Here is a 27,302-nt window from a genome sequence, read left to right on the forward strand (position 1 = left end):
TAGCTAAGGATTATGATTGTCAGAATTTTAGGAAAGAAGTTATACAACATGTGCGTGCAATGTGCCTATTAGCAACCAAAAGCATTAGAGTCCTGACTTATTTATAGAAAATCCATCTTATTAGAGATGTGACTTAACTGTACAACTCTAATACAGTTGAGTGCACATGAACTTCCTATAGTGCTAATGAAATTATTGGGAGTATACCTATGGTCAGAGAGATGGCAATATAACCTCCTGCTAATCAGATGAGATGTAGTGGTCTGTTCAGTCCCAAAGGTCTTCACTGAAATATCTCCTGCAGTAATTTACACTAGATACAATTAGCTAGCTGAATAATAAGAACTGGCCCCTTTCACTTTTAACTGAGCATGCACAACCACTTGTTGACACATCCCTCTTGCAGAGTCCAGGAGAAAGCAATTGTTACTCATTATAAATGGAAGTCTTCTAATCAAGGCTGCTAATAAACCTCAAGAAATGTCTAGGCAACATTCTGCAGCAATTTACATGATGATCCAAGTTAATCAGTAGGTGCAAGACAGTCAGGAAATGGGGTGCAAGCAGCAAAGTAATTAAACTTTTCACACTGTGGCACACTATTTTCACTGCCTTGAAAGATGCCGTGATAACCAACTCTTATGGATTAAGTCAACCAGAAATGAGGGATGTGGGGTTCCAACTCTCCATTGCTCTAATTTATTTTTTTCAAACCCTGTTTAGCTGCATAATGACCTTTTCAACCTCCTGTTCAAGTTTATGCTGTAGCTCTCGGGCTATTTAGAGAGTATGAGCCTCCCCCTGAATTCTTGCTATAGACTGCCCTAGTGAGAAACTACAAAGTCATGGGAACCAAAACAGTGACTTTTGCATTGACTAGATTCTTCTTCTGGGTGCTGGACACATTACACTCTCAAATTAACCCTGGTGAGTGACACAGTCAGCATGGATGGAAATTAATTTATTTCATTGTTGTCTTTGTGCTGATTGACGCCTTGTCCAGCTGTCTCAGTGGCTGCACTGTCACCAGCACAACAGGTTTACAGAGTTACTCAGCTAAACCAGATGACTGGAACAAGTGTTTCCAAACAGAGTTGTAAGTTCTATAGACCTCCTCAGTTACAGAATGGTAGAAAGTAGAGCCCTGTACAGAACCATTTTTTAATTCCAATCCCACCTGCTCTCGCTATTATGGGCAACAGGTCTTACAGGACCCTGGGATCCCAATTCTGCTGCAGGGCTCTACACTAGTTCTGTGCAGGACTCTAGGAGAAGGGAACAGTGATGGGCAATTTCACTGCCCGTTTATTAAATCTTCAGCTACACGTGTCAAATGATGCTAGAGACTGACAGCTTGCAGAAATATTACAGATGATCAAAGGGGGAAAGTTCACTCTGCTCAGTGTAAACACACAAGACCTGGCCCACATTCTAACTGGGGACAGAACATGGGGGAGAACATCCTGGGATCAACAGCTCTGCAAGTCTCTGACAGAACAATGTATGCCCCCTTCCCCCACATACAGACACACACAGACACACACAGCTCTGCAGAGATGGGCAAAGGACCACACACTTACTTCCAACCCCACCATCCCATGTCTTTTGGAGAGAGACTACCACTGAAAGCACTTACCCTCCCAGTGGAAATGGTTGCAGTCCCGTGCAGAAGCACAAGGCACCATGCACTCCCCCTCTTGCACACTTGTGCAGGACCGGCCATACACAAGCCCATAGGAAATATGCTCCAGACTGAAAATCATGTTCAAACGTGCTTGCTAATTTTGGGTGCTCCACTTGAGACCCAGGCTCTCATTTTCATAGATGGTGATGTCAATACAAGCAATAAGCTCAGCACTCTGAGAATCAGCCCTAGGAATCTTGTGCAGACACTCAAAATATTGGATAATATAGATATGACAACTTTTAATCTTTCCAGAACCTCTAGATTTAGTTCTGTCTTTTCTAGAGCTTCCTTAAAGCAGCCTACTGTCCTTAAACAAATATCAGTTACACTATTTCATATAGGTAAGATTTCACTTAATTCAGTAGGGACACTCTGGATCTGCACAAATGTAAATGCAAGTCTATAGTAACTGATTCTCCTGTCTAGACTGAGAAGAACCCAGTTATCTCATGTCTTGGTGTGATATCTAGAGCTGGTGCCCTTAGTTTCTTTTAGGCAGTTCTAATGTCTCTGAACACTATTGGCATTTAATCCCAAAACTGGGCTAGTAAGGCCAGGTCTATGCTAGACCTGGAAGGTCGGCTTCAGGTGAGCAACTCCAGCTACATAAATAACATAGCTGGAGTCAATGTACCTTAAGCCAGGCTTGGTGCTGAGCTTACAGTGGGAGGTCGATGAGAACAAACACTCCTGTCAGTTTCCCTTACTCATCATGACTGTGAGGAGTAGCAGCGCTAACCGCCAATTTACTAGACCCACTAAATCAAACACCAGAAGATTGATCTCTGATGTGGCAAGTGGAGACATGGCCTAAGTTTCCACCAAGGGACTTAACCAGCACAAGTGATCACCATGATGGTCCATGGGGGAACTGATTCTCCTTGCCTTCATCTCCATTGTTGAGCTTTGCAGCTTTGAAATCTTCCAGGTCAACCTCATTTTTTCATCAGCCCTGCCTAGTGAAGTTCTGATGTAAACAATTTACCCTTCTTGGAGGGTGCTGTCTCCTCATTTCTCCTTGCCCTGAATTTTCCTTAAAAGGATGCATGGGGCCATGCCCATTTTATGACGTGTATCTCCTGGACCAAGCAATAGGATAATTTTTATAGGTAAGTTTTGTAATCAGTACATTAAAGGATTAGGTTACAACTAATTAAGAATGTAATGATTCGCTGCATTTAAAAGTGGAAATGTTACAACTGATCTGTTTTTGACTAGATGGATCCAAAAGAGAGTTAGCCATTTTTAAACACCAAGAAATGACTTATCTGCTTTCAAATGTTCATACTCTTATTTCTAGTTTGCCCTGAGCATAATCATAATGGCTGAAAGCTGAAAATGTATTTTTCTACTGCAAAAATATAAGGGGCCTAAAAATCCTCTGATAGTGGAACCCAGCTTGCAACTTGAACTAGGAGCTCTAATTGAGTGGATCACAGTGAGTATATTGAATAACCTGCAATTCCAGGGTTCCTTAAATGTCTCTTGGAGCCTCACAACTGTGCCAGTACATGACTTTTTGCAACCAGACATGATATTCTGAAAAATCATCTGCAAAGGTTGTTCTGCAACAAGTCCCTTGCTACAATGACCACCCTGTTACTAGAACACATTTGCCTGGAGAGTGCAGGCTGAAGCTAGTGCATTGATTCTACAGTTCTGAAACCAGACATCTGCCGTGTGCAGGGGCGGCAGGTTTATATAATTTTTGGTGGTGCCCCATTAGCCACACACCCTGAACCCCATTAACCATGCCCCATGACCCCCATTAACCAGGCCTCTGGAGGTAACACGCTCAGGGCAAGATGGACACATGAGCAGATGTAAAAGGTGTCATGTCACCCCTCTCGAAGGACTTTTCCCACCATCCTCCTACCAATAGGGATTAGTTTGGCCCCACCAAATCCCTCTCATGCAACTATCCTGCAATTGCATTAACCCAATGTGTGTGACATTAACTTGGGGACAGCGAGGCTGGGGGAAGTGTTCCCTCCAAGGCTATGTCTACACTTGTGACTTCTTGAGAAAGTACAGTCATTCTTGTGCAAGAACCCACAGGGCTCGTCTACACTGGCCCCTTTTCCGAAAGGGGCATGTTAATTTCACAGGTTGTAATAGGGAAATCCGCGGGGGATTTAAATATCCCCCGCGGCATTTAAATAAAAATGTCCGCCGCTTTTTTCCGGCTTTTAGAAAAGCCGGAAAAGAGCGTCTACACTGCCCCCGATCCTCCGGAAAAAAGCCCTTTTCCGGAGGATCTCTTATTCCTACTTCGAGTATCCACACTGCCCGCCTGCTCTTGTGCAAGGTAATTTACATTACGGCATGGAAAGAGAGGGCGTCTTGTGCAAGAGCTATGCTCTTTTCTAACAAGTGTAAGCTCTCTTGCGCAAGAGGACAGTGTGGATGCTCAGCAGGGATTTCTTGTGCAAGAAACCCCTATGGCTAAAATGGCCATTGGAGCTTTCTTGCGCAAGAGAGCATCCACACTGCCATGGATGCTCTTGCGCAAAAGCACAGCTCACACATGGCACATGAGCAGAATGAATTTTGTGTTGTGCACCAGTACTGAGTTCATGTGGCTTGTTTGGATGTGCCACTGTGGCACCCAAGTTATTAATAAATATTTTATAAACCTTTATCTTTTATCTCTGCTGCCATGTCTCCTCCCCTTGCTCCATCAGCTCCCCTGGCACCTGCTGCCCCCCAACTCCTCACCCTCCTCTGCTGTCCTGACCTCTGCCCTTCTCACTGCCCTCAGCCCTACTCCCCTCCACCAGCCCTTCTCTGCCCCCTGTGCCCACTCCTCCAGTAGCCCCACCCTGATCATATGAGCTACTCCTCCTCATCCCCTCTTCTAACATCTCCCTCTACACACCTGCGCTGCCTCTCCCCTCTGGTGTTGGTCCCTCCCCTGCAGGTGTCTGCCCTTCTGCTTCACCCCCAGAATCCCTTGCCATCTGCACCTTCCCTTAGCCCTGCACCCTCCTGGTGCCTCCCCCTTCCCTTACTACCCTTGCCTCCCCCTCCTTTGCCCTCTTTTTCCCTGATGCCCACCCCCTCACCACTCTCTGCTCCCATTCCCCTCATGCCCTCACACGATTTGCTCCATCCCCAACTTTCTCATGCCCACCCCTTTTTTCAAGCCTTCTCCCAGCACCTCTCCCTCCCATCTCTAGCCCGCAATGCCCTTACTCTCTCCTCTCCCAGCATCACCCTGTCCCCCTTCCCACTGACACCTCCCCTCCTGCCCTTTTCCTCATTGTCTGCACTTGGCCCCCTGGCATTTGTCTCTCCTCTACCCTGTCACTTGGTACCTTCCCCTTTCTTCCCCCTCCTCCTCCACACAAGCCCCTTCCCCCTAGTTTTCCCCCTTCCCTCCCCTCCCCTTCCCTTCCCTCCCTTCCCTTACCTTGTGCTTTCCACTTTGTGGGGCCGGAGTCTGTGCTCAGGCCCCAGAAGCCCCAGACTCCAAACCTGGAGCTAGTCCGCGTGGTGCCATGTTGCACCGAGCAGTTTTAAAGTCCCGGGCCATGACGTCACATCACACCTGGGCATCTCCCTGCTCACCTGTAAATGCCGCACATGGCATCAGCATCTAGCAAGGGGAAGCCAGACTGAAAGCTGCGCATGGCAGGGATGGTCCAGGTCCGGGTCCAGGGCTGGGGTGGGAGGACACACAGTGGGGCCAGCAGGTGAAGGCCGGGGCCTGCTCCAGGCAGGGCCGGGGGAGAAACCCAGCTCCAAATATTGGTGGAACAGGGCCCCCAGCTCTAAATATTGCTGGAGCATGGGCACCACGAGCCCATATAACTTGCTGCCCATGGCCATGTGATATAATCTAAACTTTCATTTAAAATTGGAGTTTGCAGCCTTTCTAATTATGCTGATGAACTTTAAAATATAAGCTAGTGCATAATATGCTTTTTTGAGACAGACAGACAATAGCATCCATCAAAATATGATCTCTTAATAACCCACTTAAGTTAAAGAACAATCACAACAGTTTAAATTAAGTGTAAGTAATTATTAAGGTTTTCACATTGATCACTGGATCAGTAATATACTACTAATGAGTTTACACCCAGCCACACTGGAGAACTTTAAATGATGTTCCAGTCATTTATTTCATAAAGTGCTCTTTAAGAACATGGCTGCATTCTGGTATGCAAATACTTTAGCATTCAGCTCTTTCAAAACTGAACACATTTTCTATCCTTCAAAATGAAGTAAAAATGTAATGTGTTTGGTAGTGTCAGCTAGACCATGTTGCCTCTCATGAAGAAACTTGCAAGAATGAGAATTCTCTCTTGCTACAGGCAAGACGTGCATAAGCAGCATTGCACAAGTCAACTAGGAACATACTTTTAGAGGTATTTAGGCATCTAAAGATACAGATAGGCATCTAGTGGCACTTTCAAAAAGTAGTTAGACACTTCACAATCTTTAACATCAGTGGGAGTTAGGTACTTTTGAAAATTCCAAAAAGGTACCTATCTGTGTTATGTGTCTATATACCTTTAAAAATTTGGCCCTTATTCTGCCTCAGTTTCCACACTTAACATGGCAATGATACTTACCTACCTCACATAGGTGTTGAGAATTAATTTTTGTAGACATTCTGAAAGCACAAATATTGCTTCAGAAATCCCCCCTCCCACACACACAATTCAGATTTGCCTGTTTCTCATCCACCCATTTCTCTTCCCCACTTCTTTTTTACCATGCCTAGAAGTGAACAAAGTTGAATTTTCTGAATATCAAGCCCAATTGCCAAAAGCCATGTCTAACTGCAGTTGGGAGGATCCAGTGGACATTCATTTTTATAATAATGAAGTGAGAGACATGACCAAAGTAAGTTTGAAACTAGTCAAAAGTTCCCTGTTCACACAAAAAGGTAGGCAATTTTAGTAACATTTTATGAGAAAAAGTATGTTGATGGGATAATCATTATTCTTAATCGCCCAATATTAGCTTTGGAATAACAAGAATTATGACAGTGATAGAAATGTAGCCGTGTTAGTCTGGTGTAGCTGAAACAAAAAACAGGACTATGTAGCACTTTAAAGACTAACAAGATGGTTTATTAGGTGATAAGCTTTTGTGGGCCACGAAAGCTCATCACCTAATAAACCATCTTGTTAGTCTTTAAAGTGCTACATAGTCCTGTTTTTCTTCAAGAATTATGACGAAATTGCAGGCTTTGCTTTATCTTGAAGGGGTTGAACAATTGCGGCTTGTGCACAGTTTCATGGCCTGTGTAGCAGTGCCAAATGGAATGCTGCCATCTTTTGGTTTAGTTAACAGAAGCAGATACAGATATATTGAAGATTTTTCCTTTCTTTTGAAGGTAGCCAGCTGTTCTGAATAATTGAAATACAAATTCATGGCAAGTCTTAGTTTAAGTTTCAAGAGCATGGTTCCTATCCACTAACCTTGGTTACTACTTTTTTCCTCGTGACTCTCTTTCACCTCCCACTTCTGTTAATCCAGTCAAGTAATGAGAAAAGCAGTGGTGTATTTCAAACACCTTTAAGAAAGAGGCTTGAATAATTTAATGGACTCAACTGAGACCCAATATAGATTCCTGAAACTGCAGTGATTTCAACATATTGAATCAGTTGCAGGAGGTCTCAGTCTTCTATTCTATTCCAGTTCTCATCACTTGTATTCGAGAGCCTTCCAGCAGTACATTAAGCAATATGACTAACATCTTGGAGCTGAGACAACAGGGACAGAAAAGAAAATTGTGAATAACGATGATTTACAATGGGACGCCTCAAACAAATGTTTTGGAATCAGTCTCTTCAAGCTAAAATGTGGCAAACTGAAACCAAGTATTTCAAGTTGGGTAGCAACAAATGACAGCATCGTTGTCCTGAGGACGAAACATACTGAATGGCTATTAATGCCAAGGAAGGTCTATTGATCAAACCCAGACCAGCTTATTAGGCTACGTCTAGACAATGGCGCTATTTTGGGATATTGGAAGCATCCCAAAATAGCTATTCCATGTTTTTAAACGTGCCCATTATTTTGAAATATATTTCAAAATAATAGGCATGCTATTCTAGTGTCCCCGTAACCCTCATTCCACAAGGGTTAAGGGACTTGTCGGAATAGCACTTTATTTCAAAATTTGTCAAATTGCGTAGTTTATTTTGAGACAAGGGTACAGTATAGACACACCCTTAGGGATCAGTGCCCAGAATTTCAAAAGTCTGTAGGTTCCTAAGTTCCAATGACATCATGACAAACTTGCTACTTGTCCAAAATATTGAGGAGTGAGCAGGTCAGAAATCAGTCAATCCAATTGAAATTTGGAGCCTAAATACCTTAAAGAATCTAGGCCCAACAGACTTATCTTCTGATGGCTATTCAACAACTACTTTTGAATTAGTAGATGGGGAGAGAGAGTATCATAGGATACTTGGCAAGAGGAGGACTACCTGATTTACAACTTGCTTGTGCCTCAGTATTTTGGACAAGACACCAAGGTTGCCATAAAAGCTTAAATTAATTTCCTTGATAGAATCTGAAGAAAAAAGAAGATGGATTCCCATTAATAAAAAGGTAACATGACCCTTGCACTAGGCACACTATAGTCGTATTGAGAGCTGCAGCAGATGCTCTTCTTTGGATCTTTGCTCAAGGCACAGCAGCACTGAGAGTCACCTGACAGGGAGACTGGCCAGAATTACAAGAAATATTTTCCTGGATCATCTGGCAACATTACTAACATTGAATCTTGTATGCCACATTGAGAAAGTATATACATAAAAAGGAAAAAACAAAATCTGCCATTGAATTGAACAAACTCACGGATGCAAGTGCCTCTGAAATAAACACCCAGAATGGACAAAGGAAGAGGACAGCCTAGAAAACAGACTTAGAAGAAACTACATTTTTATATTAGAAAGGTGTGAAAAGAGAGGTGCTGTTGGGTTTCATTAGAAGTTGCTCTCCAACATACTGAAATTGAGCCCTTAGCTTCCCACTCTTTACATAAGAAGGCCTGCATGTCAGATTCAAAATTGGTAGTGTAGAGGGACAGAAATAAGACAAGCTCAGATCTGCCTGTCTATCCTTCTAACATTTGAAATCTAATAAGATAACAAATGCTGCCAAGAAAGAAGGAAAAATACAGTGCAATGACATGAATATTTCAATGTTCCTTAGTTTACATAGTCTGCTGAAGGGAACAACAAAAAAAGCGGGGGATGGATAGAGGGGTTGCATTTAAGGAAATTGACAATATTCAAACATCAGCTTCCCAGACAATTGCAATAAGATTTTACAAGGCACCAGCTGAGATTTGGCTGATGCCTCAAGGTCTAAGACCAGATTTTACCTAAATGTTTGTCTGGTTCATGCACAGCACTTGATATCCTGAGAGAGAGGATTTTCATTACAACTTTGCTCAGTTCTGCAATTTCACTGGAGTATAAAAGTTAATCCTCTTACCTATTGCCTTAGAACTTTAGTATTTCATTTCATAAATGCCATTTATCACTTTAGTACATGGAGGATTAGATACCATTACAGGTTGGCCCTCTCTGGTCTGGCACTCTCGGGACCTGACTGGCCCTGGATGAGGGATTTTGCTGGACCAGGGGAGGTTATTTCTGGACCCCTTCTGCCAGTCCTCCCGCTCAGCCCACTAGCCGGCTCCTCTCCTCCTCTTTGCCCCACTGCCCTGCTGGCCCGACTGGGCAGCCATTGCTGCCCTGGCTCGGGGACTCATAAGGCAGCTACACGCACAATTCAGGATATCTGACTCATGCCGGGCAGCCATGCACTGTGGCTCCCTGCCCCACCGAGCTATTGCAGCTCCAGCCCAGCTGGGCAGCCACACATGTGTCTCCCAACCCCGCTGGGCAGACCGGCTGCCACGTGCTGATGGCAGGCTCACTGAGAATAAGGAAAAAAACAACAAATGGTCGGGTAGCACTTCATAGACTAACAGAGTAAGGCTGTCTCCACCTCCTGGAATATGTGTTGTGGGGTTTGAAGCCTGTCACCAGGGGATTCTCCCAAGCCCCCCAGTCATAGTCCAGGAGTTCTCTGATCCTGCTCCTGCCAGGACCAACCTCTGACACACCATCTGCCCATGAAACCAAGGACTGTGTAGCAGGGGCTCTGTAAGGAGATCTATTCCCTCAGTAGCCACCATGGGCATGGTTGCCAGAGCAAAGCCTCAGAGGCGCGGCACCCCGCTGCCGCTGCGGCTCTGCTCCCCGTGTCCCTGGTCTGCTGGGGGGGGGGGCGCGCAGCTAGTGTGCTCCCCCTCCTCCCCCAGCAGACCAGGCTTTTGTTTTGGACTCTGGGGCAGAGCAGCTGGGGCGCTGATGATTGGTCCTGCAGCGCCGCTCTGGGCACTACTGGACCAACCCGGCAGCACCCCAGCTGCTCTGCCCCAGGTCCTGATTCAGCCACTGCTGGTCAGTTTCAGCAGCGGCTGAATCAGGACGCCTGGGGCAGAGCAGATGGGGTGCTGCTGGGTTGGTCCAGTAGCACCGAGGAGCGGCGCTACTGGAGCAACCCAGCAGCACCCCAGCTGCTCTGCCCCAGGCGTCCCCAAGTCAGCTTCTGCTGAAACTGACCAGCGCTGACTACAGGAAGCCCCAGGCAGAGTTGCTCTGCCCCGGGCTTCCTGGAATCAGCTGCTGATCAGTTTCAGCAGCAGCTGACTTGGGGATGCCTTGGGTTCTTAAGTTGATTCTGTATGTAAGTCAGAACTGGCGGTCAGTTTCAGCAGTGTCTGAATCTGGACGCCAGTTCCGACTTACATACAGATTCAACTTAAGAACAAACCTACAGTCCCTATCTTGTACGTAACCCGGGGACTGCCTGTAGATAATTTCATGGAGGTTAGGTCCATAAAAGGCTATTAGCCAGGGGATAGAATTGGTGTCCCTGGCCTCTGTCTGTCAGAGGCTGGAGAAGGATGGCAGGAGAGAAATCACTTGATCATTGTCTTTGGTCCACCCTCTCTGGGCACCTGGTGCTAGCCACTGTCGGCAGACAGGCTACTGGGCTAGATGGACCTTTGGTCTGACCCAGTACGGCCGTTCTTATGTTCTTGAAAACTTATTCCTATATTTTCTGTGGCTTGGAGCCTTGCTATTTAGGACTGAATGTTCAGAGTTTAGCATAAGAAACGGATATTCCCTGATTTCATCTGGCAATAAGGCTTCTTTAGTGCCTGCAAAAGCTCACTCTCCTGTACATGAAAGGGCATTAGTATAAGTGAGTTTGGTATCTGTGTACCAACTTGCACACTGAAGTACCCAACTGAGGGGGTTGAGGGCACAGCCTTCTAACTTAATTGAAAAATTTTTCTCCCATTTTGAGTTGTTCTCTACATATCGGATACATTCAGACTTGTATGGAGCTTTGAACAGCAGAAAACCTGTTAGGGCTAGCCAATTCTTTTTAATTTACCAGTAAGAGGAATTCCAACCAGCAATTAGTGGAAGTGGATTATTGACTCTCTGCTAAAAGGACTGGCAACTCTGTGTTTAGTTTCCCTTGGGCTTATTGCTTAGTAGCTTTGTTTGGAAACTCTTTGAGCAAAACATTATGATTTATTGTCTGTATTATCAGAATACCAATCATAGAACAAGGCCCCATTGTGTTAGACACAGTTACAAAACAAACAAACAAAACCCAAGCTTGTCTCAACTGTTTTCGCTCAAATCTTTGTGGCTACATCTAGACTGCAGGCTTCTTTCGGAAGAAGCTTTTCTGGAAGAGATCTTCTGAAAAAACTTCTTCTGAAAAAGTGTGTCCGCACTGGCCAAGCGCATTGAAAAAGCAATCTGGTTTTTTGAAAGAGAGCGTCCAGACTGATTGGACACCCTCTTGCATATAAGGCCACTTGGAACTACTTCAGGCAGGGCTTTAGATCACCAGTTGCTTCTGAGTGCTGGTGCCGGCACCTTGCAGAGACACATGCTTACATGGCCCCCCGGACAACCATTTCTCTCCTTCTGCTGTGTGCTTGCGTACCTCTCTGAGGGACAGCAAAGCTCTTGCAGTGTGTGCGGTGGTTGCCCAGCTTTTTTGGATGCCACAGCTTTTTCCTTTGTGCCATGGAGCTGGAGCTGCCTGTAGGCATGCAATGGCCCCACGTGGCCATGCTGAAGTTTCTGCAGCACTTTGTGCTGGCTGCCTTCCTGGTCCTGCACAAGCTCGACACCGAGCTCATTCAGGGGGCGTAGGGAGGAAGGGCTTAGATTTATAAGGAACTGGGGAAACTTTTGAGATGGGGAAGCCTATACAGGAAGGATGGGCTCCACCTAAACCAAAGTGGATCCAGACTACTGGAACTTAACATTAAAAAGGTTGCAGAGCAGTTTTTAAACTAAGAGATGGGGGAAAGCCGATTGGTGCAGAGGAGCATGTGGATTAGACAGAGACATCTCTTAGAGGACAGTCTATTGATAGAGATTATCTAGGTTTTAGTCAGGAGAAGAGGATGGATGAGGATAAAGTATGGGCCAGATCAGACAAAAAACATTCACATAAAAAAGAATGACACCAGAAAAAAGCACACAAATAAACAATGACAAGTTTTTAAAGTGCTTGTACACAAATGCTAGAAATCTAAAAAATAAGATAGATGAACTAGAGTGCTTCGTGTTAAGAGAGGGCACTGATATAATTGGCATCACAGAAACCTGGTGGAGCGAGGACAATCAATGGGACACAATCATTCCGGGGTACCAAATATATCAGAAGGACAGAACAGATCGTGCGGGTGGGGAAGTGGCACTATACGTGAAAGAAAATTTAGAATTAAATGAAGTAAAAATCTTAAATGAATCAACATGTTCCATAGAATCGCTATGGGTAGTACTTCCCTGCTCTAATAAGAATATAACAGTAGGGTTCTATTATTGACCACCTGACCAGGACAGTAATAGTAACTATGACTGCGTAGAGATGTGGTCTCCTCATCCCAAAAAAGGATATACTGACACTAGAAAAGGTTCAGAGAAGGGCAACTCAAATGATTAGGGGTTTGGAATGGGTCCCATATGAAGAGAGATTAAAGAGAATAGAACTTTTCAGCTTGGAAAAGAGGAGACTAAGGGGGGATATGATAGAGGTATATAAAATCTTGAGTGGTGTAGAGAAAGTGAATAAGGAAAAGTTATTTACTTGTTCCCATAATATAAGAACTAGGGGCCACCAAATGAAACTAATGGGCAGCAGGTTTAAAACAAATAAAAGGAAGTTCTTCTTCACACAGCACATAGTCAATCTGTAAAACTCCTTGCCTAAGGAGGTGGTGAAGGCTAGGACTATAACAGGATTTAAAAGAGAACTAGATAAATTCATGGAGATTAAGTCCATTAATGGCTATTGCAGGGCTTGACAAATAATACAATCTACTCACCCGTGGCGAGTAGATTGTAACCCAGAAGAACTGGGTTCGGGCAATTTGCACATGCCAATATGGGTAAGGAATGGTGTCCTAGCTTCTGTTTGTGAGAGGGTAGAGATGGATGGCAGGAGAGAGATTGCTTGATCATTACCTGTTCAGTTCACTCCCTCTGGGACACCTGGCATTGGACACTGTCGGCAGATAGGATACTGGGTTGGATGGACCTTTGGTCTGACATAGTATGGCCATTCTTATGTTTCTGGAGGCAAGACATCAGTTCTGACTGATGGGACCGGCCGATTACGGAGGGGTAGGACGACCAGCAGTGGCTCCAAAACGTCCGCATGCAGAAGGCCACATTTTTGGAGCTGTGTGCCTGGCTTGCCCCTGCCCTCTGATGTCACGACACCCACCTGCAGCCCACCATCCCCCTGGAGAAGTGGGCAAGGGAAGTGTCCGGCCACAGTGGGATCCCCCCCATGGGTGGCAGAGGAGCTGGGAGCAGCCTGGCCCTTCCTGGCACCCACACACATATCTGCGCCTGGCAGCACTGCCCGCCGGAGTGGGTGCTGTCTTTCATGTGCAGGCATGCCCATGTGCGGCACTCCTCTGTGGTCTAGAGTCATGTCTGCACCTTTGTGGCCAGGGCCGCATTATGACTTTCGTGGGCCCTAGGCCCTTTTGCCTTCGTGGGCCCCTTCCTCCATAAAAAAAAATTAAAAATTATTTTTTATATAACTTTAAATGCGTGAACATTGGTTTTTTTTCTGTTTTAGGCAAAATTTAATAGATTTTCGTGGGCCCTAAAAGTTTCATTTTTTTCTGATGTGAGAAAAAAATTAAAACATTTTCTTCAACCCTAAAAGTTCATTTTTTTTCTTCTGATCTTAAAATAAATTAAAATATTTTTGTGGGCTCCTAAAAGTATCGTGGGCCCTAGGCACTGTGCCTACTGTGCCTAATGGATAAGTCGGCCCTGCTTGTGGCTAGCCTGCTTCCAACTATGGTAGGTGGTGGGAGGGCGTTCCTCCCTCACTCTCTCCCCTCCCCTCCCCTCCTCTCCTCCCCCCGGGGCCAGAGGTGTGTGTGGCCTCCCCTGAGTCTGGGAGCAGGATCCCAGGCATCCTCAGGAGCTGCCTGCCGAGTCCGCGTGGTGCACACTGCTTCTATATGTGGTTCCACATTCACGGATTGCAGCATGATGTCCAGCACGAGTAGGCCAAGCAACACTCACATCGCACCTCACCCCTTCTGCGCCCACCTCCCCCGCCCTATGTGTGTGACAAACTGAGAGCACTCACCTGAAGATCCCTCTCCGGCATCAAACGATGCCTGGAAGACATCCTGGCTCGCAGCAACTGGCTCCAAGGAGAGCATGACAGTGGCTGTCTCATTTTCCTCCTCCTCCTGCTGTCCCTGGTCCTCCTTCTCCTCCACAATAACTTCCATCAGGGTGACAAGAGGCAAGTCAAGGCCGGAGTCCACCACAACAGGTGAAGAAATGGCTTCCTCACCCCAGGTTTTGGTGGCGCTCCTTGTAGTAGGGGCAGGTAAGGGGTCCTGCTCCGGAGTGCAAGCTGTGCTCTCTGGCCCTCATGTATCCCTGGCAAAGCTCTTTCACCTTACTATGGATCTGTTCCAAGGGCCAGGGTGGGTGTCCACGCTCCGCCATGGACTCAGACATCTGGCCATAAATGTCCACATTCTGGCATTTGGAGCAGAGCTCCTGGAGTGTCTCCTCCTCTCCCCAGAGCTCGTGGAGGGGCAGGATCTCTATTCCAGACCAGGAGGGTGTCTGCCTCTTGGTCCCCCTGGGAGAGTCCTTGGAGCCCTGGTGCTGTTCCCTGTGAGGGCCAGGAAGGTCTTAGGGAACTTGTGGCTCTGCCATGGGTGAGCAGGCCTTTGACAGGGAGAGCCGCGCGGTCAGGGTGCTGCTCCCAGGCCGGCTTCCAGCCATAAGGTTTGTCTAGGGTGTCTTCAGGTTTAAGAGGGGCCAGGAGACAGGAACTATAGAGTTGTGATTATTTTGGACGGAGTGGCCACCAGGGCACCTGTGTTATTTCCTGGAGGGCTGTTCTTTTGAAAGAAAACCTTCTTCCCCATCCACACACTCCTGTTTCTGAAAAGGCTCTTTCAGAAAATCCTCAGAGAAAGAGGATTACAGCTGTCAGAAAAACCCCTCTGTTCTTTCGATTTTCTTTCGAAAGAACGTGATTGCAGTGTGGACGTAATTCAAGTTTTTTCAGAAAAAATTCTATAGTGTAGACATAGCCAGAGTCAGGGCCGGTCCTAACCAATTAGTGGTCCCGGTCGACCGCCTGTCTCACCCATAGGGTTGCCAGATGGTTTTAAAAAAATGCCCCCTGAAAATGGCAACTGCTCGCCCCTAACACCGGCTCTGGCCAGAGTTACCCTCTCTTTCCAACTGGCAAATGCATCAGGCTAGCCATTTATTAGGCAGGGGATATAGAGAACTCCCTGAGTCCAGTTTTATAGAAAGATCTTGTTCTATCTAACTGAGGTGGAAAAGGAGGAGGATGTTCAACTGCAGGCATTTACTTTCACTGATAATTTTTAAAAAGCCTCATGTTGGAAGCTCAGGAAGAAACAGGACTAACAAGGGTTGTCTTCAGAAAGGCAGATCCCATAATAATTTTCTTTATGAGAGTTTTTCTACAGATGCATTCCCCAAAGTCCTTTTCCCCTAGTAAAAGGAACTTATTGTATACATTATTGAATTTTGAATTCAATTTGAATTAGAATTATATTTTTGTATGTTTTGATCTTTTTTGCACAATATATACTTCAGCAAAGAATAATTCTAAGCTTAGAATTGCCTGCTTTACTCCCAGTCATAAAAGTTCAAAAACAGACAAAGCTGAACATGACAAATGTGGATAAATCTATAAACAAATAACTGCATGCACAATATGCCTCTGAGGACTATATTCACAGAGGGATTTAGGCTTAGTGATGCTGAGCATCACAATGTTTAAGGGTCTAGCAAATTACAGGAACATCACTGGGTTTCAGAAAGCCTGATTTTAGGTACTTGGGATTTTTATATGATGAAGAGGTAAAGAGAAATGCTTTAAAATAGAATTCACAAAAGCCAGCATGCTAGGGAGAGAGACACCTAAAATAGTCAATGAGAAATGAAAATCAAATAGGTGTGTGCTAAATCCCATCCCTCTAACAGAAGCTATGTCTAGACTGCTTCTTTTTTTTCGGAAAAATGTAGTCAAATTGCACTCCACAATTTGCGTACCTTTTTCTGATTCTTTTTTTCAGAAGAGGCTTTTCTGAAATTTGGCCCATCTACACTGGTCCAAATTTCGGAAAAACCTCTTCTTTTGGAAGAGCCCTTCTTCCACATAAAATGAGGAATACAGGGCTTTCGAAAGAGCTCCGTAGTCTAGACATAGCCAGAGAGAGATACCTAAGTCAGGGCTGTAGGGAGATGCCTGCCTCTGCTTAGAATTCATGAACTAGGGACCCCTTTACAAAACTTAGGTGGATGTAGTAAATAAGTAAGCACATAAATCTACATAAAACAGTAATGATAGCAGAAGAAGGAGGTGGGGATGGTATAGTGTTCCCTGTAAGCTGTATGCCTGCTCAGGAGGAATTCAGATGTCCTCCAGCTGATTAACAGAGTGCCCACAGCTAGGTTGTTGTTTCTACTGTTGATGGATAATCACACATCTCAGTGCACATAAAATTTCTTCTGCACATGGAGGGAAAAAAATCTGCATATGGATGTAAAAGATTATATGGAACATTGGGATGGTACCCTCTTCATAGCCTGTGGGCCAGTGGCTTGAGTGCTGCCTTGGTATGTGGTAAACTCACCTTTATTTTCCCCATCTGACATCAGAGGAGAAGAAAAACGAGGGAGACCATCTGGGCCGTCACGCCAGAATTTCTAGTGGGGGAGTGAGCCATGGGAAGGCCAAATGGTTGTCCGGCCCCCATGACCCATCTCCAATCCCAGCCTCGCTCCTCGAGGGAGGGAGAAAATCAGCCCCATTCTTTGGCCTGCTGGAGCATGGGGGAGGAAGGCTGGGGCAATGAGCCGCTGGTCAGCTGGAGCACGGGGGAGAGAGGCTGGATCAATGTGCTGCTTCTGCCTTCCCCTGACCAGCCGGAGCACAGGGAAGGGAGGTAGGGGCACTGCGCCGCCTCAGTCTCACGATTACTTGGAGGACAATGGGGGGAGGGGAGAGTGCATTCCCACCCTTTGCATCCCCCCTTACATATGGGCCTGCCATCTTGCAAATCATCAGGGCTCTGCCCTAAGCACTGAGTATGGGGTATTTGGATGTGGGGTGCCCTTGGTCTCACCTGGTGAAGCATCTTCCATTGTGGTTAAAAACTGAAATAGTCACTGGGCCAAAGGGGGGCGGGAGGGGATGATTCTGTAACCTGGTGGTTAGGTTGGAAGTCCCAGGGTCTGGTGCCCCTGCTCTAATTATGGTTTAATTTTGCCTCTAGTCAATATTAGTTTCCCCAATGTACACAAATAATCAGTTCCCCCTTGTCCCTTTGTGTCTTTCACACAACAGGAAGGGAAGAAGAAGCCCTGAGGAAAAGCCCTTTTACCTGCTGGCCTAAATTGTTGAAGTCCAAGACCCCAAGCCTCTTGCAATTCTAGTAGAGAGATATAAGGGACTAATCCAGTTTATCATCTAGGTGTGAGACATTTAAAAACCTACATTTGTTACACACACTTTTAAATTGTATTACTCTTTAAAGGGTGCTGCCAATTTTGCCAGCTTAAATTCTCAGCAGCCGTATTAAACGAGTGTTTTCTTTTTTGAAGGAAAAATCTATAACTAGCATTCATTGTATGGGCTCACACGGGTGCGTAACTCAATAAGTCATGTGACGCAACACTACATAGCAATACAACTCAGAAGTGACTATAAACACACAGAGCAGACAGCAGATAATGCTAGGGTTTGTGCCCAAAGCCTGAATTGTGGCTTATCCACTGGCCACTGAAATTCATCTTGAGAGTTCATTTCTGTTTTGTTTTCCAAAATGGCCTTTCAGCTACCAAATTATTGCTTTTCTCTTCAGATACAAATGTATCCTCATTCCTTGCATTCTGCTCTGGGAAAGCAACTTATTAAGATCTCCTAAATGGGCAGGTTACTGGGTTTGTTTTTATTTAAATGCTATGAGCCCTGGATTTTGAGACAGAAAACTGTCCCTCTTTCCCAATTCCGTCCTTAACTAAAACACCCAACAAGAGCCCAGTGGGGTTGAATTAGGGTTGCCAGGTGTCTGGTATTGAACTGGACAGTTTGGTATTTTCGCCTCTTGTCCGGTAAAAAAATTCAGAAGATACCCGACACCTAAACTGTCCGGTACTTTCTGATTTTTTCCCAGCCAGGAGGTGAAAATCCCGGGCTGTCTGGCTCAATACGGAGGCAGCCTGGCAACCCTAGTGCTTACCGGATTCCACAGGTGAGCTGTCTAGCCCCACGCAGGAAGGCAAGATGGCAGGCAGCCGCCAGCAGCCTGTTAGGGCCAAAAAGTCTCACCACATGTTTCTTAAAGAGGACATGCTGTTTTGGGTTTTTTTTCTTAACAATTCTCGGGGTCCTTTTTTTCTTCTCTTAATAACTCTCGGGGTCCCTTTTTTTTGTTCAGTATTTTTTCTGAAACCATCTGGCAACCCTAGGTTGAGTTGGTTGGGAGGATGGGAATTGGCGGTCATTAAGCAAGTCAGAGGGGACAGAAGGTGCCAGGGGATTTAGGAACCAAGTCTCTCCTGCCCCTTTGGTTTTTATGTACATTGGAAACAGGTAGGTTTGCCTAACAAGAAGAAAGACTCCAGGACAAAACCCGGGGGGGGGGGGGTGGCAACCCCAGGAGCAGGAGCAGCAGCCGGCAGCCGCGGCTAGCTCTTAGGGAACTGGAAGGCACGCCAAGCTGTCGCACACAGAAGGCGGGAGGAGGGCGGTGGTGGGGAAACGCGGAGAAGCTCAGCCTCCAGGCCGGGCACACAGACGCCAATGCAGCCCCCTGCAGGCGCGCGTCTGGCCTCCCCCCGGCGCACGTGGGGCTGGCAGTGCCGGAGGCTGCGGCCACAGCTTGAGCCCTGGCAGCGGCGCCTCCTGCAGCTGCAGCTGCCTCGGTCCCACCTCCCGCCTGGGGGGCGCGTTCGCTGCTTGCTCCGAGAGCCCCTGCCAGGCGCACGGGGGCCGCCCTGCGAGCTGGCCCCTCGAGCGAGCCGGGCAGCGGAGCGAAGCCGCGCCGGGGGCAGGGAGCGGGGCGGAGCCTGGCCGGAGGCGCCAAGGGAGCGCGGGGGCCGGGCTCGCTCTCTTTAGAGCCGGGCAGCGGGGCGGGAGCCGGGCTGGCAGCTGCGCCGCGGCCGCGGAAGGGGGGAGCTGCAGGATGGGCGCTGCCGCCTTTGCCTTCCCCAGCCCGGGCGGGACAGAGCGGCCCCCAGCACCTCGGCAAGTAAGTAGCCGGCTTGGCTGAGCCTTGGGAGGGAGACCCCCAGATCCCAGCGCGGAGGGGCTTGGAACAGCCCGGAGCAGCCTGCCCCTCTGCCGCATGCTGTCAGCAAGAGAAACACATCTCGGAGGTAATAGCGATGTAGCCTGTTAGTCTAGTTTAGCTGAAACAAAAACCATCTTGTTAGTCTTTAAAGTGATCCCTAGTCCTGTGTTTTGTTACGTCTCAGAGGGGCAGCACTGTTAGTCTGTAACTTTAAAGCCAGCCAGCCCTCCTGCCGCACCTTAGAGACTAACCAAAACAGCTGTCCCGCCAGGAGCCTTAGTGGGAACAACCCACTGAAGTTTTGTCCTCCCAAGCTCATGTGTCTGTATATTGGCTAGTCCCTAAGGTGCCACAGGACAGCTGGTTACAAGACAGTCTGAGATGCGGTGGCCCTGGCTGGTGGTGACATGCACTGGGCATTTCCCAGTGTTAATTTTCTACTTACTTTCTTCCACCTTGTCCTAACTGGCATGCAACTTTCAGACATGATTGTTTTCTAATTCCTCCTGCTGCCTCCACTGAATTGCAGGAGATTACATCTTCTCCACAGCTGAGCTAAGAATCACAGTGCTGGGGATACTACTTTTTTTTTTTTTTAATCCTGACTGGTGCACAGATGTAGATGTATTGTTTTCCATGCCAGATTAAAATTATCTGGAAAAAAGCTATAAAAATGTTAAGAAATCCGGTTAAGTCACACACAAAGGTCTGGCCAGCATTGTATTTCATTTATTTGGCCGTACATATGTGTATTCTGCTGACAGATGTGAGGCAGTTTAAATGCTTGGCCAGTTTTAAGGTTCTTCATGAAGAATCTGTGTATTCATCAGTTGAAAAAATGCTATACTGCTGCTGATAAAGCCTAAAATAGCATCCCAGAGTGACTCCCCAAGTCCCCAAAATGGCACCTCTTTGTCACTTTTGCTCCGTATTGATCTTATGTATTGTCTAAGTGGCAGTTGTAAGTTCAATTGTAATTACTTGCTTTTCCTTCTTGAATAGCAAAGAGCTGTGGTGTGTGAGTTTAATTTTTAAGATTTTTTTTAAAAGTGTCCCACCACAAAGGTAGCTTGGAGTTTTCTTATAAATCCTTCCTCTCCTTTAATATTTAAAAAAATTCCTTGCCCCCTTCACAACTATGATGTTTTCCTCTAAATGAGGGAGGCTATAGGTTTTAGTTTGTTTTGATACACTAATATAAAGAGAGGATGCAGTTTTCAAATGTGGGTTTCCAAAGTTAAGTATCTGAACAAGTAGTCTGATGTTCAGAGTTTTGGGGACATCTGTGAGTCCTACAAAAATTTGTCTTGCGTTCTGTATTTGGATTACTTCCAAACACCTGAATTGAATCTTTCCTGTGTCATCTTTCCTGTGCTTCAGGCATGTACAAGGCTCCACCATCCTTGTGTAGCCTGGGTTGTACTTTGAGATTCCCATAAATTCTCGGTCTGAGTAGTGTTCAAGAGGGATTCTTTTGAGTCTTCCCCTTTTGTATGTGGAGAACTCAAATGCATGAATTTAGTTTGCTATATATAAGCTAAAAAGGTAAGAGATGATCATGCTTGTATTTGAGTTTTAATATAGTAAAAAAAAAAGTACCTTAAATTGTTGACTAAAAGGTGGATGCTCATTAATCCATCATAAAATCCACTAATTAGTTGTTTGCATCTTTAAAAAACTTTCAGCTATAAGACCTACTTTGCAATATCAAAACAGTTTTAAACATTACATTTTCAGTACACTTTTATGCTAGATAAATGTATTTAAGTTCATTTTTTTTAAACGAACCACTGCATTTACTGTGAAACTTTAAATCAGGTTCAGGGCTATACCCCAACAAGCTACAGTTTGTTATACCACTCTGATGTGTACCAGCAGGGTGGCTGCTTTTTTGTTTGTTTGTTTTTGGCAAGAGGTTTTGGACATCTCATTGTGGGTTTTTTTAAAACAATTTTATCAACAAGTAAGCTTGGGGGTGAATTGAGGACCCTTTGCTGGTATAGTTTACAGCTTTGCAAGATAATGCACATTATGAATCCCTCGACTGGAAATAAAAAAATATAATTTCAAAAATATAAACAGAAGTCCCTTATGCTAGTAAGTTCAATAACTTTAAAGTCAAAAGCTGTTTCAGATTATTTCCAGTGTTTTCCTTCCCACCCCAAAGCAAGCTAATAGGGTCTGACGAATGCCATGCGATTTATTTACTAATGATATTTTTTAATTGTTGTAAAGCCACTTAGAGATGTAATATTAAAAAAAAAAAAGTCGGGTTGACTGTTCAATTAAGAATTTGCTAATCAGAAGAGGTGAAAAATCATACTGATCTAGGGCTCAATCCCACATCATGGTGAAGTAGGTACTGAGAGTCCTGGAACATCTCACAGTAGAACTGAGCACCTGGGATATTCATATCACTTAGTTATATGATAATATTAAACTATTAACCAGATAAATCCAATTTAGGATCTCAATTTAAATGAAGTCCAGAGACTTTCTTAACATTATCATTTGGCATGTGGTTTAGCTAAATTTATAAAGAAATACAGGCTATGGTATTTGTGTTTTTAATATGGGACCTACTCTTGTCTAGCACAGAACTATCTACATGTTTTGTTAGTCTGTAAACAAATGGTCTGGTAGCACTTGTTTTTTCCTGTTTAGACTAACTTGGCTACCGCCTGAAGCTTCTTTCCCCACTAGGTATCTTTATGTCCTCTTGGAAATTTAAGCAGACTTTACAGCCAAAATAAATACAAACTAGGCTAAGTATTAGCACACATCCCCGATGTGTGTGGTTTTTAACAATTAGTATTTATTTCTCAAGCCCATAGATAACTGCTTTGTGTTTTCCCATACGAGCTAAGTATTACTGTAGTATACAGTACATGAGAAGTCTGTGGCACTAGACAGTGATGGCAAAAACATACCCTACCTGAAAAAAGAAGCAAACAGTGAGATGGTGCGGTTTGCAGGCTAAACAAAATTCTTCAGGATAGTCAAATCCAAAGCATATTGTGAAGAGTCACAAAGAGATCTCATAAAACTAGGTAACTGGGCAACAAAATGGCAGATAAAATTCAGGGTTGATAAATGCAAAGTAATGCAAGTTGGAAAACATAAACCCAATTATGCATACAAAAGGATGGGTTCTAAATTAGCTGTTACTTCTTTTTCAAGACACTGGTGTCCAAGGATTGCTTAATGTAATACACCTATTTTTTTTCTTTGTTTTCATTTGCATTTTGTCCCTGCATGCTTCCCTGCTATTGCTTTAAAGTTACTTCTACAGGTTGGACCCCCCTGGTCTGGCACCCTTAGGACCTGACGGGTCCCGAACCAGTGAGTTTGTCAGACCAGAGGAGGTCAAGGCTCCCAACTGCTATTGGTGCTGCTCCGGTCCCAGCTCTGGCCACTGAGATCTGCTCCTGGCTCTGGTCAGGGCTGTGTTCCCCACTGCACCAGTCCCACTGCCACCAGCCCTGGTTAGGGCTGCATTCCCTGCTCTTCCAGACCCACTGCCTGCCACGCCAACTGAGGCTGTGCTTCACATAGTGGTCCGGGCTGGGTTCCCAGCCACCACCCTAGCACCCTTGGCCTGCTGCTGCCCCCTGACCTGCAGTTGCTCCAGGAGAGGGGGGCCTTGTATGAGGCAGTGCCCCCCCCCCCCATCTTGTAGCCTGTTGGGGTGGGGCTGAGCACTGCAGGCTGGTCTTTGGGGGCTATCTCCAGCCTCCAGTGGCCCCCTCCGTCATGCAGACTGTTTGGAGGTGTGCTTGAGGGGGTGGGGCTGGCCAGCTCCATGGCCTGCCCCCAGCCTTCACCCCTCCCCCCTTGTCCTGCAGGTTGTCTGGAGGGGACTAGACTCTGGGGGCTGTCCCCAACCTCTAATGCTGCCCCCCCCCCCATGGTCTGGAGGCTGTATGCGGGTATTGAGGCTCTGGGGGCTGTTGTAACCAAGATGGAAAAACTTAAAAAACAACAAATAGTCGTGCAGCACCTTTAAGACTAACAAAACATGTAGATGGTGCTATGAGCTTTCGTGGGTACAAACCTAGTTCTTCAGATGAATGGCTATTTTTTTTTTAATTTTTCCAGTTACAGACTAACTTGGCTACCCATCTGAAGCTTTTGAAACCAAGATGGTTTCCCTGGATAGGGTGGTTTTGCTAACTGTGCATGTGTACCTAAAATGTGCGGGGCATGCCGCTTGAACCTTAGCAGCTCTTTGATTGGATGCAAATGGAGTGCACACAAGTCAATGTTGTGTGCAATCAGCATATCTCTTGGTTCACGTGCGTTTCACTTTAATATTTCCGGTAGGAAAACAAAATGTCTTGCAGGCCACACTTAGAAGCCTGATTGGCTGCATGCAGCCCCCAGGCCTCCGCTTTCCCACCACTTCCCGAGGCTTTAAGGTGGAGAAGCTTCTCCGTAGGGGGCCATATCTGAGAGATTTTTTTTTTTCCAGTTGGGGCCAGGTCAGTATTGTTTTTCTTTTTTGCTTCTGATTAGCGTGTGGCCCCTGACTGATTTTTTTTTTTTCCCCTCCTATGGCTTGATGTCCCTCAACAAAAGGTTTCCCCACCCCCGTTTTACAGTTTGGGGAGCTATACACACACCGCAAGTGACACAGTATTGCACTGGAAAACTAACTTAAAACCATGTTCTTTACTAACCATTTCCTCGTGCTAGTGCTTGACTTACGAAGTGCTTACCTGGTCTTCTGCATCATAAACTGCTGGCTACAGAGAAACCTTCTGAAATAGCTTTCATAAGTACAAAAGGCGCTCAAAGACGTCAATTAACTCATTTTATACAGATAAAAGACTGAGCTTTGGCAAGAAGAACTTTTGTTAAAAAAGACAATATAGTCTATTGTTGTAGTTTTTTTTTTTTTGTAGTTTTTTTTTGTATTGGGTGTAATACTTGTTTTCTTTCCATGTGTGCAGGATATTTGTGCCAGGAAGACGTTATTTGTGACACTGGGAATGAATGCCATTACTAGGCTTTGCTCTGAAGAAGAACCTTTTTCAGGCAGCTTTATAAGATGCCTTCTACCTGTGGCCTAAAAGTAATTATCTCAGATAACCCAACTTTTAAATAATGAAGGTGCCCTGGAGGCTTTCAGTCTCTTCTGTTATTCAGCATACAGAGTTTCATACACAAATGATTACAAGAATAAGCAATGCAATAAGCTTTTCTACAGTGAGACACTATTTTCTATTCTAGTTAATGGTCAAGAAGCAGTTAGTTGACTGACTGAAGACCACAGTAATCTAGTGCTTATTTGCATTGTGATGGAGGCCTACTTTTGTAAAGTAGCTCGAAGATCTGGGAGTAAAACATTTAATTTTTCTGCGTTCTCTGGTCTGCTATGATGTCAAAAATGAGTACCAACTGGACAGCCAACCTGAGCTTTGAAGCAGCTGCAGATCCTCATGAGTCAAGAACTGGACTCTCTAGAACAGGGCACACCATAGTGGCTGTTTTTCTTGGATTTATCTTGGTTTTTGGCTTCTTGAATAATTTGATTGTTCTCATACTCTTCTGCAAGTTTAAAGCCCTGCGCAACCCTGTGAACATGCTACTGCTGAACATCAGTGCCAGTGATATGCTTGTGTGCATCTCTGGCACCACACTCAGTTTTGTATCCAACATCCACGGTAGATGGATTGGAGGGGAGTATGGTTGTATGTGGTATGGCTTTGTCAATTCCTGCTTTGGTAAGAGTCTAAACATTTTTGTCTTACTATTATTTTTAACATGATGGATGTGGAATGTATATGTGTACTGTCAGTGTGACTAGCATTGTCAGGAAAATCAGCGAGGGATTCCAAGACCACGCATGACACTTTGGATTACACACTCCTGCAGTATTTGATGCATAGTCATCATCTCATGCAGCATTAGATCACCAAATGTGGACTCCCTACCCCAAACTGATGCTCTCCTAAAGGTAAACATCCAAGGCATCTATCTTGCACTAGGCAATTGCCACATTAACACAGTGAGCACTCAATAATAAAATGGTAGTGTATAATTAACATGTATTTTCAGATTATCTGAAAATAAATTCTCAGCCCCATTGCTGTCTTGTTTCTCAAAAACCTATATCCAGATCGTTTTACTGTGCCTGTCGGTTCTGTTTTTGTGAGCCACCAATGTATTTAAGCATACAAGAATTCTGTTCTGTAGATTACTTGGAGGGGTGGTTTTCTGTATAGTTCAGTATCCAGTCTGCACTCTGAGACATTAGATATGAGTCTTGTGTAGGGAAGAGGAATGTCAACATGTAGATGACTACACGACATGTAGATGACTATCGGTTAATCTTGTTGACTACATGCATCACCCTGCCCTTTCTACCTCTGTATTAGAGGCAGCAAGGGGCGGAGGAGGCAGGAGCCGGTACCCTTGGGGAGCAGGCTTTTAATCTGCCTCCTCACGAACACCAGATCTGCCTGTCCACCCCCTCCACCCTGCACTGCTGCCTCTAATAGAGAGGCAGCAGCATGGAGGGTGAGGGGGGGCAGATGGAGCTGATACATCTGAGGAACTGACTTTCAAGACCAGAGCTGCCTGTCTCTCCCCCCTCCCCGTGCTGCTATCAGAAGCAGCGGTCAGGAGCAGAGGAGGTTGCAGTGGAGCAGCATTGACCTGCCTATGGACAGGGACTGCTGCCGTGGAACAGCCTCTGTTCACGGGGAGCTTGGTCGCTCCTGTGGTCGCCCCACAGACAGGCTGCTGCTGCCTGCAGTACTGCCTCTGTATCTGATATAGGGACAGCAGTGCGGGGTGGCAGAGGGCTCCTTAGGAGTGGGGCTGAGAGCCCACTGGCTGCTGTTTCTTCCCCTGGGGGCTATTGGATAGTCATGTAACCACTAACATTTGATGTGGTCACACAACTATTCATTTACACTACATCTAACATCCCTAGTAGGGAGATATGGTCACCTATGTTGAATAAAGGACACCTGGTAAAATTACTTCTATTCAAGCAGTTTAACTGCAGTTAATCAGAACTATGTAGTATAGTAATTCCTCATTTAACACGTGCCCGCTTAACATGTTTTCACGATAGCACGATCTTTTTTTTTTTTTTTTTTTTTTTTTAAAAGGGAACATTTTTTGAATTACACAGCTATCCCCGGAATAACACGATTTCACTAGCTGGCCTGTCGCCGGCAGCTGCGCAGGGGAAATTGGTGGAGGGTTCGCCTCTTGCAGCACCATTCCCCGGTGACCTTCTCCCCCCCCCCCTCGCTGGGCGCAGTGCGGGTCTTGGCAGACCCATCACAGGGGCATACTCCCAACCCAATCCCCCTCCCCTCCCCTCTCCTCCCTTCCCCAGAGCCAAACACCTCCCCTCCCTGCTGTAACCCAATCCTCTTTCTCCCCCAACCTTACGTCCTGGTCCCAACAGACACCACTACTTGAAACGCAACCTCCACCTTTTCCATGATTTTCAGTGGAAAAATTGACCCTGCATAACACGTTTTCACTTAACATGATCGTTTTCTGAAACATATCTATAGTGTTAAATGAGGAATTACTGTACAAACATTCAAATTAACTACAAGTCAGCTGAGCCCCTCTTAAAACAAAATAGTAGCGGGGGTCTCATTTTTATTTACCTTCTTATCTGTAATGCTTGCACGGGGAGAGGTGACATACCTACGCTGCCGGGCACCTCTCTCACATGGGAAT

The 27,302-nt window shown here is 45.6% G+C and overlaps 1 protein-coding gene across 3 annotated transcripts in view; it reads left to right on the top strand.

Annotated features, from left to right (window-relative positions):
• Positions 1-19,071: 19,071 nt before the first annotated feature.
• Positions 19,072-27,302, top strand: part of LOC102452866 (pinopsin-like) — a 106,278-nt gene continuing 98,047 nt past the window's right edge. Inside the window, exons 1-2 of one of the 3 annotated variants that reach the window (XM_006114559.5) lie at positions 19,085-19,677; positions 24,545-25,318. In XM_006114559.5, the coding sequence (XP_006114621.3) occupies positions 24,970-25,318 (349 nt within the window). In that variant the 5' untranslated portion in view covers positions 19,085-19,677; positions 24,545-24,969. Of the gene's footprint in view, positions 19,678-24,544; positions 25,319-27,302 lie in introns of all 3 variants that reach the window. The other 2 variants (XM_006114560.5, XM_089775400.1) reach the window with 2 other exon arrangements.

Source organism: Pelodiscus sinensis, chromosome 1, assembly GCF_052426305.1.
Source record: "Pelodiscus sinensis isolate ZL-2025 chromosome 1, ASM5242630v1, whole genome shotgun sequence".
Lineage (NCBI taxonomy): Eukaryota > Metazoa > Chordata > Testudines > Trionychidae > Pelodiscus > Pelodiscus sinensis.